The sequence below is a fragment of the Cucumis melo genome, chromosome 4 (genome assembly GCF_025177605.1).
Source record: "Cucumis melo cultivar AY chromosome 4, USDA_Cmelo_AY_1.0, whole genome shotgun sequence".
Taxonomy (NCBI): Eukaryota; Viridiplantae; Streptophyta; class Magnoliopsida; order Cucurbitales; family Cucurbitaceae; genus Cucumis; species Cucumis melo.
The window spans coordinates 8,766,389-8,782,994 of NC_066860.1; the positions used below are offsets into that span (position 1 = coordinate 8,766,389).

The window sequence follows — 16,606 nt, forward strand, 5'->3', positions numbered from 1 at the left end:
CTTCCCCATAAACATTAACTACAGACTACAGGTAGTACTTGAAGAGAGTAACGTAAATCTTTTTGTTCATTTTCTTAAAAAAAAGGACTGAATCAAACAAAACAAAAAATACAAAGCCAAAATGAAGTATTCCCCAGGAATGATTTAATAGTCTAAAAACTCAACATAAGAGCAAAACTAAATGAGTTCTAACTTTAAAAAATGTTCTCTTAGAACCACTTTTTTTTCTTTTTTTCTTTTTTTCTTTTTTTTTTTTTTCTAAGAAAGAATTCTTGCTGTTTCCATCACGCCAATTATTAGAGATACCATAAGAAATGACAAATAACTTTCAGCATGAGTTGTACTTGCTTTTTCTTATTGTGGAACTAAGTATATGACTTTAGGGTTATATTCAACTCTTCCTAATTTGTTTTTTCCCAAAAAAATCGGAAAACAAAGGGAGAACCATGGAAACAATTGTATATAAAATTTCTTGTAGGGGGGAAAGGGAGACGGGGGCACCCAATATAGAATAGCCATCCATTACAGCAACAAAACCAGTCCCAACAAGCCACCGTTTTTCACAAAATCTTGCATCATAATTAGAGGCATTGCACGGTTCAGTTTGGATCGATCATCGCACCAAAGCTGGTGTATCTGTCAATTGAGTGATTTTTTTCCTTTTTCTCCCTGGCTCAGTTCTTACCATATTTGGGTGAAGTTTCAAAAGCTTGAGTTCTTTTCTGCAACGAAATCCGCTGTCTACTCTTTGAGTCTTTCAAAGAAATATAAATATCCCATGTCCTTGGGGGGGTTAACCGAAACCCCAACTTTGTCGTCATTGAAAATAACCCATCTACCATCTTTAAAGATGTGCGCAACATAGTGACCGCATTGAGTAGAAGTCCCAATGTGGCTTATTATTCCCATCAGTTTATATCCTGAAAAACAGAACTCCAAAGATTTTAGTCAAGCATCAAATACTGAGTAGAAATTCACCAGATCAGACTGGCCAACAACAAGACAATTGATTAGTAGTAAAGTTGTTAAAAGGTACGTCAGTGAGTCAAGCACAATGTATTGACCTCGAGACAAAAACTAACATTCACTATCACATAGGTGTGTAATGCGTGGAAGTGGCACTAAAAGTTATTCAGAATTCTCCACACAGCAGAATAAATTATTGAGAAATTGTTTTAAATAGAAAAACGGCTGAAAATACTTACAAATGTAGCAAGATTTCACTATCTATCAACAATTACAATTACAATTACAGTGATAGATAATAGTAGTCTATCAATGTCTATTACCAATAGAAAGACATTTTGCTACCTTTGTAAATATTTGGGTTTATTTTGCAATATTTGAGAATGGTCGTTTACGTAAAGGGGCTACCGAGTATAGTGTAAAATCTCAAATGGAAAAGGAGAAACTTTGGGATCAGTACCTATATAAGCCAAGGCTATTTCAAACCACCAATACCTTAATCAAGGATAAAAACAAGTCATTTAAAGCCTTTAGTGATGCGAGTTGCCATATATTACTTATTATTTTAGATTGATAACACTATATTTCCTATCAAAAATAAAAAATAAAATTTGATAACATTTGATATTTTAGAGAAAAATCTGGAGAGAAAAAAAAAGAGAAGAAAAGAGGAAACAAAAAATGTAGGAGCCCTTTGCCTACGTTTATAGTTTCTAGAATTTTATGAAAAGAAATGAAAACGTTTTAATGATTCATTCAAACGTCCTATTCTCTAATCTCTCTCTCTCTCTTCTGAAAGCATCACCCTCTTTCCACAAAGAACACGTTTCTCAGAATTATCTTATAAAGTGTGTGTACATAATTTCTTCTATTATGTTCAAATCTAAATTAGACAGAATATGGAATAAATGTGATCTTGGCATTAGATTTTTCATTTGTAAAAATTTCGAATAACTCTGAAATCATTAAAAGAAAATGAGTTCTAGAAAAAATCATAGAAAAACACAAACAAAACCTAGAATATGATCAGGTGACAGAAATAATTATCAAGAGTAAGAAACTAACTCTCTCCACCATCAGGTAGCCCGGCATCGACGTTAGTTGGTGTGCTTGATGTAGTGGCGTCCAAACAGTCTGGTTCTGATGATATAGAAGCTTCAGGATTGTTAAATATCCAATCTGTCGCTTTCCCAATGTCACCACCCTACAACCAAAGATGCAAGGAGAATCAAAACCCATATATGAACTACACGTTTCTTCTTTTTAGTTGTTCTCTCCTTTTCTCTTCTCCTTCTTTTAGAAGTTCTTTTGCTGTAAGTGACATGTGAGATAAGGGAGCAATACTTACAGATGCCTTTAATGCTTTCTTAGCAATGGCTTCTTGAAAACCAAACTGAAGCAACATATCCACTTTTGTTTGATCAACAATATAATCTGCCTTCTGGGAGATTGGATCATTTATATCTGCCAGAAAAATGCATGAATGACGAACATTTACAAATAACATCTTAAAACATAATTGCTGAAACAATAAAAACTGCGGATGTAATGTTCCACAAGGACATAATACAACACAAGGAGAAGAATCTGGTGTACATCAAGACAATATTATTAAAATATACCTGGATCATCCATGTGAGAAAGTAACCAATTCATAGCCTCTTCAACTCCAGCGTTTGAGGTATTAATGGCAGCTTTCTGACAGTGAAGATGGTTAAATCCCATTGACACAAGTTGAGCAACAATATCATCGTTGGCTGAAGGTCTACTTGACTGAAACTCGTCCTCAGGATCTGACAACAATGACGAAAAATGAGCTCATAGACACATTATATCACATAAAATTACCAAAATATAGAATCCCAGAAAATCTAAGAGGTTGTATTCTAAAGAAGATGCGGACAGTGAAACTTTATATTCATAATTTAAAATATTGACAAGATAGACACAAAGATCAAAACATACATATAGATTCCAATCCATATTTCCATGTATTATAAACTAAGGTTGTGATTAAGATACAGTCTCAAGTTTTTAATTTGAAAAGTAAGTCATTTTGGAAAAATTTAGAATGTTTGGCAAAGACTCATATTTTGAAGTGTATTTAAAACAACTTGGATCAAAACAGTTAAACAAAAATGAACTTAAAAAAAAAAACTCTTTTTCTTAAGGCAATCCAGAAGGGCCCTAAATTGATACGTAAGCAATAGGTATAAAATTAATATTCTAAATGCAAAATTCTGCAGACGTAAGATGTAAATATCAAAAATAATAAATTTACAGGAACACTACATTCTTCAACAAAAAAAAAAACACAAAACAAAGACAATTTCTCACAAAGCTCCTTTATCAACACATTTTTTTTTACAAGAAACATTTCATTGATGTCTGAAATTTGAATTTACAAAAGGGCAAGATGCCCAAACTAACAGAGTTACAGAAAACTTCTCCTTCATGAGAAAGGTTATTCCTATTTTTTATCATCTTGTTGGTGTTTTTTTTTCATTAATATATGTTCATTTTTCTTACCCATGGAGAATGGTTTTTTTTTTCCAAAAAAATCAGATATATGCAAGTATCAATAGAAAAACTATGTTTTCTGATAATATTCGTTCGCTATCCATATTTCAAAACATGTCTCTTCGCTCATTCCCCCAGTTGTATATATATAAAAGTGGAAAAACAAACCCTTCTGATCATGCGCCTTGCGAAATGTATGTGTAAGCATCTCAGTAATATTGAAATTTGCAAATACTGTTCCATGTTTCCAACTCAAGAGACAGATATGCACACAAATGCATGCCGGCACAATCTATGTTAACGGAAAATAACCTTTCTTTTTGGTAAAAAGACGTTTCATTTATAAATTAAAAACGACTGAAACATAAGTTAAACAAATATGACATATGGCAAGTAAATTTAGGAAATATGAGTAGAGACAGAAAGCCAAGAAGAATCCACCTACCAGCCTCGGGCAAAAGCTCTTCCCCAGCCTGAGGTCCTTTACTACGCATTTGACTAAGATCAATGATGTCAGGGACATCAATATACACATCTAAGTGATACAACATCAGAAGGTTTAAACATAAGAAACAGAAAGACCATGCAAGGGAGAACAAGAAAATCAATGAAGGTGCAAAGAAATACCTAATTTTTTGGGCACCCAGCCCTCCCCCATAATAAACTTGCGCATATGCAAGACCAGGTAGTCTGGGAAGGAAGTTAATCTTGCAGTCCTGTAAAGTTATAGAGCAGGGTTGATGAAAATACTCGCTCACTTTTGCTCATGGCAACACTTCACTTAGTTGTGGCAAAAAAGGTAAATTTTAAGTCATCGAATTCTCAAAAAATTGAAGAATGCTTACTTGATTGCTGTAGTTTTAGTTTGCAAGGCAGTACTGTAAAAATCATGAATCTCCTCGGAAGATGAAAAGCTTGCAAGACATGCCTCTAGAGGTACTCTAGGCCGGACAATTTCATCAGTGCCTCTGCTAAACACATTATTCTTAGCAACAAACAATCAATGTGAAATGGTAAAAACATGCAAAAGAAGATTCCCACTCACAGTTCCTTCCCTTCTGAGATCTTTTGTGCCTTGAGCTTTTGGAAAGCTTCAACTTCATCTGAGATTTCAAAAAATGGTGTCATTTGGTGATAGATCTTTATAAAGTAATAATGGCTAACCCATCTTACCTTTATTAGTAGCTTCATGTAATGGGATGTTCAGTGAGAGAATGTAATCATGTCGTCTGTTATAAGCAACTTTTCCAGAGGAACATACAATACGATCCTCAATACCAAATTTGAAGCTTCTCGCAGGATCACTTCCAAAACTCCCAGAATTTTGCCGCTCAACTTGGTCAAGAAAATGCAGGAAGAATTCCAAGGCATCCTGTAAAAATTTCATAAAATATTATGTAAAATAGACTAGCAGGATGTGTGTAAAACTAGATTTTCCGTAATGAAATGGTTTTCTCAACAGAACATCTACTTCTGTGGCCATCAGGCACAGACCGTGGTTTAGAAAACCTTTTTGACAGTCAACGCCTGAAAAGTGGATATAATGGATTGAAGTAGTCAAGAGAAAACTTTGAGATATTACAACATAAGACAGCAACATAAATAAACAAGAACAAACCGGAAGACGTGATTCTTGTATCACCCATTAACCCAAAAGCTTAAACTAACGGATCATGGAAAATTTAATATTATATCATTCAACACTTCCCTTCACTTGTTTCCGTTTCAAAAAAAATCGTCTCCTCACTTGTAGGCTTGTAATATAAAGACAACCCAAAATGTGTAAATCAATTTTAATTGTAGAGAAAATAACATTCATGGGGACTTGAACACTGAACGTCCTTGGACCACCTACACCGATACCATCTTAAACAGCCAATTAACCCAAAAACTTAAGTTGATGGGTGAAAGTCGAATGTAATATTATTTCTGGATAAGGAAAGCAGATTTAGTATTATATCATTGATAAGTGATAATCATAACATATGTGAATAGCTGATACTTGTACTTAGTTCTTCCAACATCGAGCCAAACTTACAGGTTTGCCCCAATATAGGTTGAGGGTTTTGCAGCAGGATAATGAAATGTAATCCACGATCTCCAAGTTTCAAAGGTCTAAGCAGTGCTCTAAAACTGGTCTACCTCTTGCAAAGTAGTCATTGATTTCCACTTTATGCAAGAGTACCTAGCAAATCGTTAGTCTTCTGACTCTTCCCTTCTACAGAGCATATCCACCTCTTCGTTCCAACATTTCAAGAACATCTCATTCACAAAGGATCAATATGCAAATATGCCCCACAAACACTCTCTTTAGAGCTGCTTGTTAAAGATTAATTAAACATGTTTTAAGAAGATATGTCGTTGTAGATGAATTAGTTTATGATAGTTGACAAAGGTAAAGAATGTGAGTTAATTAAAGTATATTAACTACTTAAGTATGTGAGTTAATTACGTATCATTCACTTCCGTGATCTCGAAAACAATCCTCTTTTGTTGTTGGCATTCTCAATCCAAAAGATGATTCAAGTATCCCCAAGTCTTAAAGGAACGGTAAACTTGACAACAGGTATGAAAATACATTGATCAATTAAAGATCCATGATTTTCCCTTTTCCCCCCAAGTCTACATAACGACACATGTCAGATACTGACGGATTTAGTTTTAGCTCCACATATACCAAGAGAGTATAAGATCTATGTTTCATTATAACTCAAAAGAATTGATCTCAGTTACCAAGGAGTTTCTTTCATTACCCTTTATCTCCGATTCTTCTGAATTGGAGCCCCCTTTTGTAACTTGGTAGTTTCTTTTGTCTTTTCCTGTATATTCGTTTGTTTTCTCTCCTTAGAGTTGGCTTCCTCGATAAACTATTTTATATATAGAAAAATAAAAACTCAAAAGTATCCAGAGCATAAAGCAGCATTTGGAAAAGCTCTCCCCAAATGGCACCTAGCCACTAGGCACAAGTCTTGTGGCTCACCTTGCGCACAAAAGAAGATATGCATTAGGCATACACCTACTTGAAACCCTAAGGCCCAAGGCCCTTGGCCTAAGGGATCTTTCATAATTTTTTGAAAAAGAGAATAATAATCAGAGGTTTTCCTTCCATACTAAATTATAAAAATTATATAAAATCTACACATCCAAAATACACTACTTGCAAAATTCAAAGAAAGCAAATCAATATTTTTCACTAAATGAACATTTTGAATGAATAATAAACTGACAATGCAAACATACCTGCTGTCTCATTGTAGAAAACTCAGGATGGCTAGCGGCAATAACTGCTTTGAACATCCGAGGGGGTATGCCTTCTTGTTTCTATGGTTGATGCACGTAAGTGGCAACAAAAAGACAAACAAGAAAGCTTCACAAATATGTCCAAGAATTCGAACCAGCAGTAAAGAACAGAAATTGCTATTGAACAAAGAGTGACTACTTGAACCTTGAGAACATACAAAACAAAAAAAATATGTATACAATTCCAAGGAATTAAAAGAAAAATAATAAGTGCAGTCACTATCATCATTCAGCAATTACATTATCCAATTTCTGATATTTAGAACAAAAAAAACAAATAAACTAACAGTTTGCCCAAAACTCACTGCATTTATAGCTGAGGAAGAAGAATTTGACTTGTCAAATTTCTGCAGGACGGATCAGAACGCAAATTAACCAACAGCAGAAATTATTGATATAGAGGGCTTGTTTGTCCTTAGCAACTTACCTCTGGTGAAGGAATTGAGTATTTTCCGGATAGCAAACCATGTGCCAGCTTTGTTCTGTACGACCAAAACAAGTAATTAGTATAAATACATCATCATTCTTTCACCTCCCCCCCCCCCCCCCCCCCCAAAATCCCCCACAGGAAGAAAAGAGCAAAGAAAAATAGTAGGAAAATATAAAAGCTTTAAAATTCCTTGCCACTTACAGCTGCATGTTAAGATCGACGGTTGGATCTGCAGGTGCAGTTTCAAAAGCCGATTTTAAACTTTGTTTTGCATAGAATCTGAAAGCATACCCAAAGAAAAGTAGAATTGAGAAAGAAAACATACAACACAATTTTCAGTAATAAAACCAAGTAGATATTACAAGGACCTTTCACAGAATGAATGCGTTGAAAATACAACTTGCATCGTCGCTGCCAGGTAGCAGCTGCAAGAAAAAACATAATTGTGAGCGAAGAAAAATTTAGATGCATCAACTAAATAAACAGTCAACAATACATTGATACCTGTTCCCTAAATTAACAAGCCCAGTATAACCTGGTCCAAAGACCGGTTCAACTTCCTGTTCACTTTCTTGTATCCGATTCCAATCAAAATTAGTGTTTTGGTCAAGCTCTCTTTCAGCAGTGGTCATTTCAGTCTGTAAAGGAAAATAGAAACTGCTTTCAACAAGATTGGACACATAGAAAAGAGAAGCAAGAACGGAAAGTCAACATATAAGTTTTAATTCAATTTTTAAGGAAATATTAAACCGTTGTCCAAGATCTAATTGCTTCACAACAAATAACTAGTCAAATCCCTTCAAACAATGTTCATTGCACTTCAATTAAAAGATAGTAATAAAAGAAGAAAGAAAGCATCAAACAAAAAAATTAATAAATATGTAAATAATATATAAATATAGATTATATAAACAAATGTTTACATTAAAGGCTCAACGTGACTGCTATGATCTCCACAACGGCAGAGCCAAATGGGGATAGAGGATAAGTCAAGGTATATAATCAATTCCTACCCTATACCAATTTTTATTTCCTACACATATTGAGTCTCTTAATGTGGGAGGGTGGTCATCCAACAGAAGTTTAAATCCTAAATAGATAATAGCAACTACTGCGCACAGGAGTTTAGGAGCTTAAATCCTAAAATAGCTTAGGTGAATTATCATTAGCCTCATAACCAGTCCAAAGAAGAGTAGGAATAAAGCTCACGACAATTCCAAGTAAAGGTGGATCAAACATCAGAGCAACAATCCCATTTGGGATGAGGCCTTCAATCAACAGCCTCGGGCCATGATCACCATAGTCCACGTTCTGCAAAATAATAATTTTTTAAACCCAAGTCCTCACACTCCACTCTCACTCTCCATCTAAGAACCCTAATCGTCCCCACTTGTCACTATTCCTTTGATGTCCATGTCATGCTCTCTCTGGCTGCTTATTCTATAATCTTCTGACATTGAGTGTGATGCTCGTCTTTGTAATCAGCTTGATTCCGTTTAGTGAAGTTTATGACTATTGTAAAAAAACATTTCTGTTATGCAATTTCATTAGATATTCCTACTATAGACTAAGATTTGCCTCATTTCAGATGGAAAATTGATGACGAGATATACCATCATAAGGTGCAAACTCTAAGTCAAGACCATTATAAAATTCCTGTCCTAAATAAATCGTGGATCCATTGCAAATTGCAGATAAAACACCACACCATAAGATCAAGATATGCACTGCAACTCTTCAAAAATAGTTTACAGTACACCACAACAAATAACTTTCAATCCAAATTAAAAGTATCCAGATTCCATCTGTCGCCACATCTAAGCACCATGAAAAAATTAAACAAACCAATCAAGCAGTCTGTGAGAGAATATATAACCTTCTGCAAGGATGAAAAGTCAATGCCAAAGAAAGCAAGATGTTGTCCTAGAAGTGGGTCCGACACACTATCATCCTCTGGATAAGAGTAAACATCTGAGCTGCCACAAAAACATTAACCATAATTAAAATTTGAACATGTATCAGCCGAGATAAAAGACCAAAAGTGGGTAAAACAACAGAACTACTTGCTTCCAAAAACTCCAATCATTAAGGAAAACAACCATAACATTGCCTAAGCAAAAAACCAATGGAAACAACCCTAAACGTAATTCTAAAAGGAAGCTTTACTACCATTACAATCACTAATAATTAAAAGATTCTGCAAAAGGCAAAAATAGAAATAAAAATTCTGCTTTCTTGTGTAATGTAGTCCATCTACGGTGATCCTTCACAAAATACAAGCCACACCTAATGGTGCAACTCATTTGTTTCCTAGGGAAATCCTCAATACTTCTTTGATAACAGGGCTTTAGTCATGTTTCTTGCCTAGCCAATTCCCAAATCCCCACAATCGAAGGAGACTTGGAAACTATATGCTATCTGATACATCTCCAAGACAAATGAAAATTATTTTTCACTCTATTTCGAGATTCTAATGCTGCCCTTCACCACATAAAGAATGAAGGAAAAACATAAGGCAGAAAACTCATTTTATATCCCTAATCCCCATATACAGTAGTCTCCCCATACCCTCCCCCCCAGAAAAAAAAAACTATTTTTAAAAATACTTATAGGTGTGAAAGGTAGCTCATATGCATCAACTAATTCTTACAGGACAAGTGGTTAACCCTGCAATATTTGGTCCCAACAAGCTAGTAGAAAACTAGTAACTTGGGTTATACTTGTACAGCCAGATACAGGAAATCTTTAATTCTTCCATGGTTCTTCTGACCATATATTAGTGTCCTTCAATTTCTCTCCCCTTTTCAGATGAATGATTTAATCTTTATTAAAAAGTAAGTGAATAAATTTATTGAACAAAAGCAGCAAAACATTACCTGCTGCTTCAAGGTCAGCTGTGATCGTCCCTAGCTTAACAGCAAGAGGATAGCCTGTCTCTTTGTAGTGCTCAACAGCATGGTTGTTACCTCCTGTCCCATCCCAATTTCTTCTCCCACAAAGGATCATGCCATCAGTTAAATTGAGCCACAGATTCTCTGTTTTATCACATTTTGAACACTTCCACCCAGAAGGAGGAACTATAACACCATTGTCAATCTGCTGCAGATTCATCGCATATGAACTAATCTGCTTCTTATCAGCTGTCCATGCTGCAAGTTGCTCTTTTCTTTCAGCGCCCTCAGCCAATAAGACAGCATCAACTGCCAACCTTACCTGCAATTATAGCATAAGCCTGGGGTTTCAAATATATATATTTTTTAGAAAAAAAGGTTTTCTTCTCCAGATAAGAGATAGGGGTGGGGAAGGACTTTCACCTTCTCTGGCAGCTCCACAGAAGGAAATGGAAGAGTTGCATAGTTAGGCAGTATCACGATACTATAAGTTTCATCATATTCAGGTTCATTGTTATCAAACCCACCATCAACTCCTGGATAAAAATAACAATATGGATCACAAGGATTGAATAGCTGTTTCCAGATTAGACCTTATATGGAAGTTTCATATAATGCATTCTTGATGGTGTAGTAGAGAATATTATTTCAGTAAAAGTACTTTATCCTGATTACTACTCACGAGAACAAAACTATGGAATTAACTGAAGAGAGCAGAATGCTAAAATAAATTAATTCAACTTATTGACCAAGATAGGTTTCTGTTAGACCTCCAATTGTGTTTCAATATAGCAGAAGAAAGAAGAAAAAAATGCACGTGTTATTGAGGGTAACAGCCGGTTAGAAGATAGAAGCAGTTCACCCCGAGATTGTCCCAAGCAATTACACTATTCCACCCCAAGACTGTCCCTGAGTTATTGTGGGTGAGGGCACATTAAGTGTTAGTAAGGGGGAAGTTACAGCCAATTGGAAGATAGGAGCAGTTAAATAGGAGGGGAGTGGGAAAGAGTTTTTGGGGTAGTTTTTGGTTTCTGTACTCTTCCTTGAGAGACAGGAAACGCAGAGAAGGTTATGTTTTTCTTTACTTTTGGTTTTCTTAGTTTTCTGTGTGTTTGAATTCAGAATTGTTTGTTCAACAATTCTTCTTTCTAATTGTTGGTGATATATAATTAAATTCGCCTTCAACTACCAACTTAAGCTTTTGGGTGAATTGGTAGTTTAATATAATATCAGAGCAGATGGTCCAGGGAGGTCTTTTGTTCAAGCCCCTGTTATATTTCAAGCCCACAAGTGAGGGGGAGTGTCGGTGATATATCATTAAATTTGCCTTCAACCACCAACTTAAGCTTTTGCCTTAATTGGTGGTTTAATACTAATCTTTGAAGCATTTTCAATCAAATTAGAACACAATTACTTGGTGTTCTATCAGTTTCACAACAGAAACTAAATTTTGAAAGCTTGGAACGTGAATATTACAGTTCCTTTATACCAACTACCACCATAATTAATCAAAGATACAAGCAAAGAAACTAGTTATGCTATACTGAAACAATTACATGAACGGAAAACAATCATCATACAAAATATGAGTAACAAATAATTTTTTCAAAACAAAAGTAATACTCTAATTTGTAAAGAAAAAAGAACACATTGATTCAGTAAAGGGTAACGGAATGATAAAACGACAATTTGGAAATAGGAAGTGCAAAGGACTCCTGTAGCAGAGAATATAAAAAAAGGATTTCCTGAAGAAGAAGAAGAAGGAAGAAAGGAAGGAAATGAAAGAGGAGAAAGAAAAGAACAGAGAAAAAAAAAAGCAAATGGAGCCAGCAGTCCATCAATGGGTAGGGAGAAAGAAGAAAGAGGGAAAAAAAGAAGGAAAAAATATTATAAATATTTTTAATTAAAAAATGCGTCACATAGCTGTAGACGAACCACAGAGACCAAATGTGTAACTTTTCCTAGATTTTACAACAATTCGTTGTCATGGAAACACTCTATCTTTTCTCATGGAAAAAAGACGCCCTCCATTAGGACAAATAAAAAGAATACAGGGCTCCTACTGTATAGAATAGTTACAAAAAAAAAAAAAAAAATTCCTTTAAAGAAATAGTTCAAAAAAATCTTGAAAAAGGGCACCCAAAGAAAATACCACACCTCGCCCCGGGGATTTCAAGCTGACTTAAAATGTTATATTTCCCCATTGTGAGGTGTTCCATAAAATAGTAAAAACAATTGCACACCATAATATCCATCACTTGACATCAACATAAACATAGCTCAACTGACATAAACTTATACTATCACTCTCGAGCTAAAAGAGTCAATCCCCCACAAAGAGGGAGAAGGGAGCACCTAGTCTAATTGGTAAAATTTTAATAACCATGGAACAAAGGTGGTTCAAGCTTGGTAAATTAAAGAAAAAATGTTATGAGACTTTTCTGGTTAAATGGCCAGGGGGCCTAGGGCAATTTCCACCTTTTTACTCACAAGCTAACTGGAGAGCTTTTTTTGCAATCTCTTCAATTAGATCCTTTGTACAGGTGGAAATATTTCATATCATTAATGAAATACTTATTTCCAATAAAATAAATAAATAAAATAAGAAAAAATCACTTGAATGAGACTTTGCAGTGCAAATATGATCATAAAAAGCATCCCCATGACAAAGAACAGTCTTGCCTGGTTTGCACGTATGGAGTAAAATATGTATATCAGAGCAGCAGGAAAAACATCTCCAAACTTATGATGGTGATGGAGGTTGAAAATGGTGCAATAACTACTTTGGGAAGATAACAAGGTTGAGCACCCACTTAAAATTTTGTTTAGATGTCCACTCAGATAAAAAATCCTTGGTAAGAAACCACGGTGATGATTGATGGAAATCAGAATCAAAGGTCTAGCTTACCAAGAGTTCGAAGATAACCAACTGAAATTACAAATTAGAAATAATGATTTTAATAAAATAAAAAAAGCTCAGATGCTCAACAATTCCAAAAGTTACTCTTTCAAGCCTTTCTTTTCAGTTTTGAAGGTAAAGTTTTGTCTCCAGTTGGAAATCACAAAGGGTTGTATGGTGACACAAGTTTTTTTGGAAAAAAATTGTGGGCACTGAATCTCTAGGGATGTATAGCACAGGAGGTGAATCAGAAATCCCAAGGCCCTTGGGAAAACATGCAGGGTCTTTTGTTATCTAAATAAATGTTAATTAATCATTGGTATGGCAGCTAAGCTTGAAAGGAAATAACAGACTTTCTAAGAGAAATCTAATGTTAGGGAAGAAAGTTGAGCACTAGCTAAATTTTTATTATCATCCAAGTACACTGGACAAACAATCTTGCAATGATTCATATTTCAAAATCTCTCCTGGAGTAGTTGTGATGTAAGTTCCTAGAATTGGGTCTTTGGCCACCTTTTTTGTACTTCTCATACAATTAATGCAACATTCTATCTAACAAAAATAGTGTCTATATATATCAATAATACTACGTTTCCTTATGAAAATTTACATGGAGGAAGGTTCTCAAATACTCCTATTTCTACATATAAGTAAAAGTGAGTCAAACCATCAACTTATTAAAGTACCAATGATGCTATTGGGAGCAACAACTAATTAGAGTACCAACAGCATTATTGGGAGTAAATAAGAAAAATACAGCTACAAAAATTGGGTATGTACCCAAATCACATAAGAAAAGTGGCCAGTTGAGGATGGATTAAATGAGATTAATAAAAGTAGTAAAAGTACCTATAGCTAAGAGAGTAGGTTTCTTTGAAGGTCTGTCTTCGGGAACCAACTTCTTTCTTTGCTTTATGTGTAAATACACAGGATTTCCAGTCCTCTCATAGTTCCAACCTACATAATCCTTCCCAAATGCTAGAAATGTATTCAAATCAACGAACAAACCACCTTCTGACCTCTGAAACTCGAAAGGATAAAAATCATCAGACAGTGTCATAGAAGAACAGCTTCCACATATATTCAGAAAGAGAGAGAGAGAGAGAGAGAGATGGCAGACAGCATAAAAACATATGGAATTGTTGTTGCTTTTGAATAACCAATATGCAGACAAACGCATAGAAGATCCCCAAGGAGGTAATCAAGGTGAATGTTACTGAGTGAACATTTTCATACACATGAAAATTTGAATTTCATTTATAATCCTCGGTGTGCATATCGTTTTTTTTCTACTGAAGCTATGAAACCTACGGAACAATGTTAGGTTGAACATGTTCTTGAATCTTAGCTGGGCATTTCGTGGGCAAACTAGTAATGTTCTTGATAGCGCTTTTTTTCTTTTTTTGATCTTTTGTCCAAGTGAAGAAATGAGTGAATTACGATACATGGAACTATCTCCGAACAATCAACAATTACAAAGAACATAAGTGCAGCCACAGGCAGAAAGAAACAAAAATGATGCGAGCATAAAAAAGTAAAGGTTTATAGGAATTGAGAAGAGCAAGTAACCAACCATATAAACGAAAAGACAATAGCAAGACTCACTACTTCCTGGACATACACTAACATTTCTAGCAAAAACAGTTTTCAACCAATCACTCAGCGACTACAGAGTTTGTAACTACAGAACATCAGAATTCCAGCAGAAGAAAACAAAGTAGGGAATCAAAATAGAAATTACGGCGAAAGAAACAAGAAGGTAGAAGATAATACCGGAGAATCGAAGGACAAGCAGCATTCCTGCTTGTAGATGCGATTGGTAGGTTCAGGAATGCGAACGCGGGAGAGATTAGATCGAAGCAAGTCCATGGGGTGGGTCATTGGAAAGAAGTGGGAAATGGAGGATTGAGAGAAGGAAAGAAGATATTGGTTGTTTCCGTTTGCCCTAAGCAGGAAAGAAAGCAAAGTGAAGAGATTCTTGCTCTCAGTGAGAGTAATGAATGAGGGGAAATGATGAGGAACAGAGCTGTTTTTATATACGCCGCGATTTTTCCATTTTTCTTGTCTCCTCGGTTTCGTTTCTTATTCTACTAATCCAGGGAGGAAGACAGATACACCCAAGGAAAGCACAACAACAAATAAATGGTTAAAATATTAATATATATATATAATAATTAATTTATCCATTAAAATTTGTAAAACTAATCTCTATGTTTCTCTCAATTCCATAGAAATAAATCCATTTTAATTTATAATTTAAAACGTGGGTCCATGTAATTATATTTAACGTTTTTTATTTCAGTATATTTAAGTTTTTCGGTTTAATGATACATTGGCTCACGTTCGAGTTCATAAACAAAAGCTTCAATTCAAATGATGAAAATCCAATTGTATCCAAGAATTACATTGTGATTTGAGTTACCATTATGATTTGATTTAAGGGTAAGAATAAAGTTGACAATATTCCTAGTTTTAGGTAAACTCAATCAAAGGCAATCTAATTACATTTGTGATTGTAGTCTATTACATTTACATCAATTTTCATCGTGAATCAGTAACATGATCTAGACTGTTTTTTTTTTTTATTTTGAAGAGATTTTATAATGATTTCATATAACTTGTTTGAATTGATTTAAAAAACATGTTTTTCAAAAAAAAATCATTTTTATTTATTCATTTAATAAAAACGGTTAAAAAATTACTTTAACAATTATTTTAAGTTGTTAAATACTCTATTTTTTCAAATAACATATTTTTTAAATTAAACACTCAAATGTATTCCAAATACACGTTAAGACTATATTTAAAGGATATTATCTGCATCAATGTAAAGTTCTTTTAAATAAATGTTACCATATATATTGTTTTGCTGAAAATTGACATTGACAAATCGATTGTCCACAATTAGATTAACAATGTAGGCAATTAGAATTGATGCATAAAAGATTTTCATAAAAAATCTTAATTTAGATTTGCTTAAGAAAAGGTAGAGCTTTAATTTATAAAATTATAAGCTTCATACTGTATCAAATGGAAGTTAATGTAACATATAATTTAATATGCTTACAAAAATTTAGAATTTATATTGATACAACGTTGTTCTATTTAAATGGATTTTTTTTTTTTTTAACAGTTCCATGGGTGTGCTTTAACTTTAAGAAAAGTTTAAAATACTTTCAGATCATTTGTTTAATCTTTTTCTTTTTTTTTTTTTCTTTTGAACAAATAAATTAGTACTTCATTTCAAAATAAATCCCTAAAATGTTAAATTATAATAGTCTCGGTACTTTTAGCTTAGCTTCATTTTATCTTCATATTTTTAATATCTTTTTTTTCCGCTCATAGTAGGTGTTATAGTAAACAATGTTAAAACATAAATGTAACTATTTTATGGTTCAGTTTTATATACTCTTTATATAGAATGTCCCTATTTTCATGTCTCTACATGAACGGTTTAGGATCACATCGTTTGTACTAACTACAAAACAGACTGTATCCATAGTTTTTCTAGAATAAGGTGTCAAATCTTATTCATATACTATAGACCGTTTAGGCTATATACTCGAACTTTATCCACATTTATGTATCTATATAAAGTTC

General features: G+C 34.1%; 1 protein-coding gene across 2 annotated transcripts; it reads right to left on the bottom strand.

Moving 5' to 3' along the window:
- Positions 1-315: 315 nt before the first annotated feature.
- LOC103494989 (ubiquitin carboxyl-terminal hydrolase 14) lies at positions 316-15,127 on the bottom strand. 2 transcript variants are annotated; one of them, XM_008456402.3, is made up of 20 exons: positions 14,780-15,127; positions 13,856-14,027; positions 10,531-10,643; positions 10,093-10,429; positions 9,093-9,187; positions 7,721-7,854; positions 7,585-7,641; positions 7,418-7,495; positions 7,214-7,268; positions 7,092-7,133; positions 6,727-6,807; positions 4,660-4,858; positions 4,532-4,589; positions 4,332-4,454; positions 4,114-4,202; positions 3,932-4,021; positions 2,589-2,759; positions 2,315-2,430; positions 2,032-2,170; positions 316-920 (listed from the first exon to the last, which is right to left on the bottom strand). In XM_008456402.3, the coding sequence occupies exons 1-20, from the start codon at positions 14,885-14,887 to the stop codon at positions 742-744; spliced, it is 2,436 nt and encodes an 811-aa protein (XP_008454624.2). In that variant the 5' UTR covers positions 14,888-15,127; the 3' UTR covers positions 316-741. The 2 variants fall into 2 exon arrangements, with proteins under 2 accessions (XP_008454624.2, XP_008454623.2); XM_008456401.3 differs by having other exon boundaries at positions 4,332-4,457.
- Positions 15,128-16,606: the final 1,479 nt, after the last annotated feature.

Coding starts and splice junctions, on each gene's coding strand:
- LOC103494989 (XM_008456401.3), bottom strand. CDS start 14,887: ATGACCCACCCCATGGACTTGCTTCGATCTAATCTCTCCCGCGTTCGC. Junction 4,590..4,659: donor ACATGAAGCTACTAATAAAG/GTAAGATGGGTT, acceptor TTGAAATCTCAG/ATGAAGTTGAAGCTTTCCAA. Junction 2,760..3,931: donor AGAGCTTTTGCCCGAGGCTG/GTAGGTGGATTC, acceptor CATTGTTGTCAG/ATCCTGAGGACGAGTTTCAG.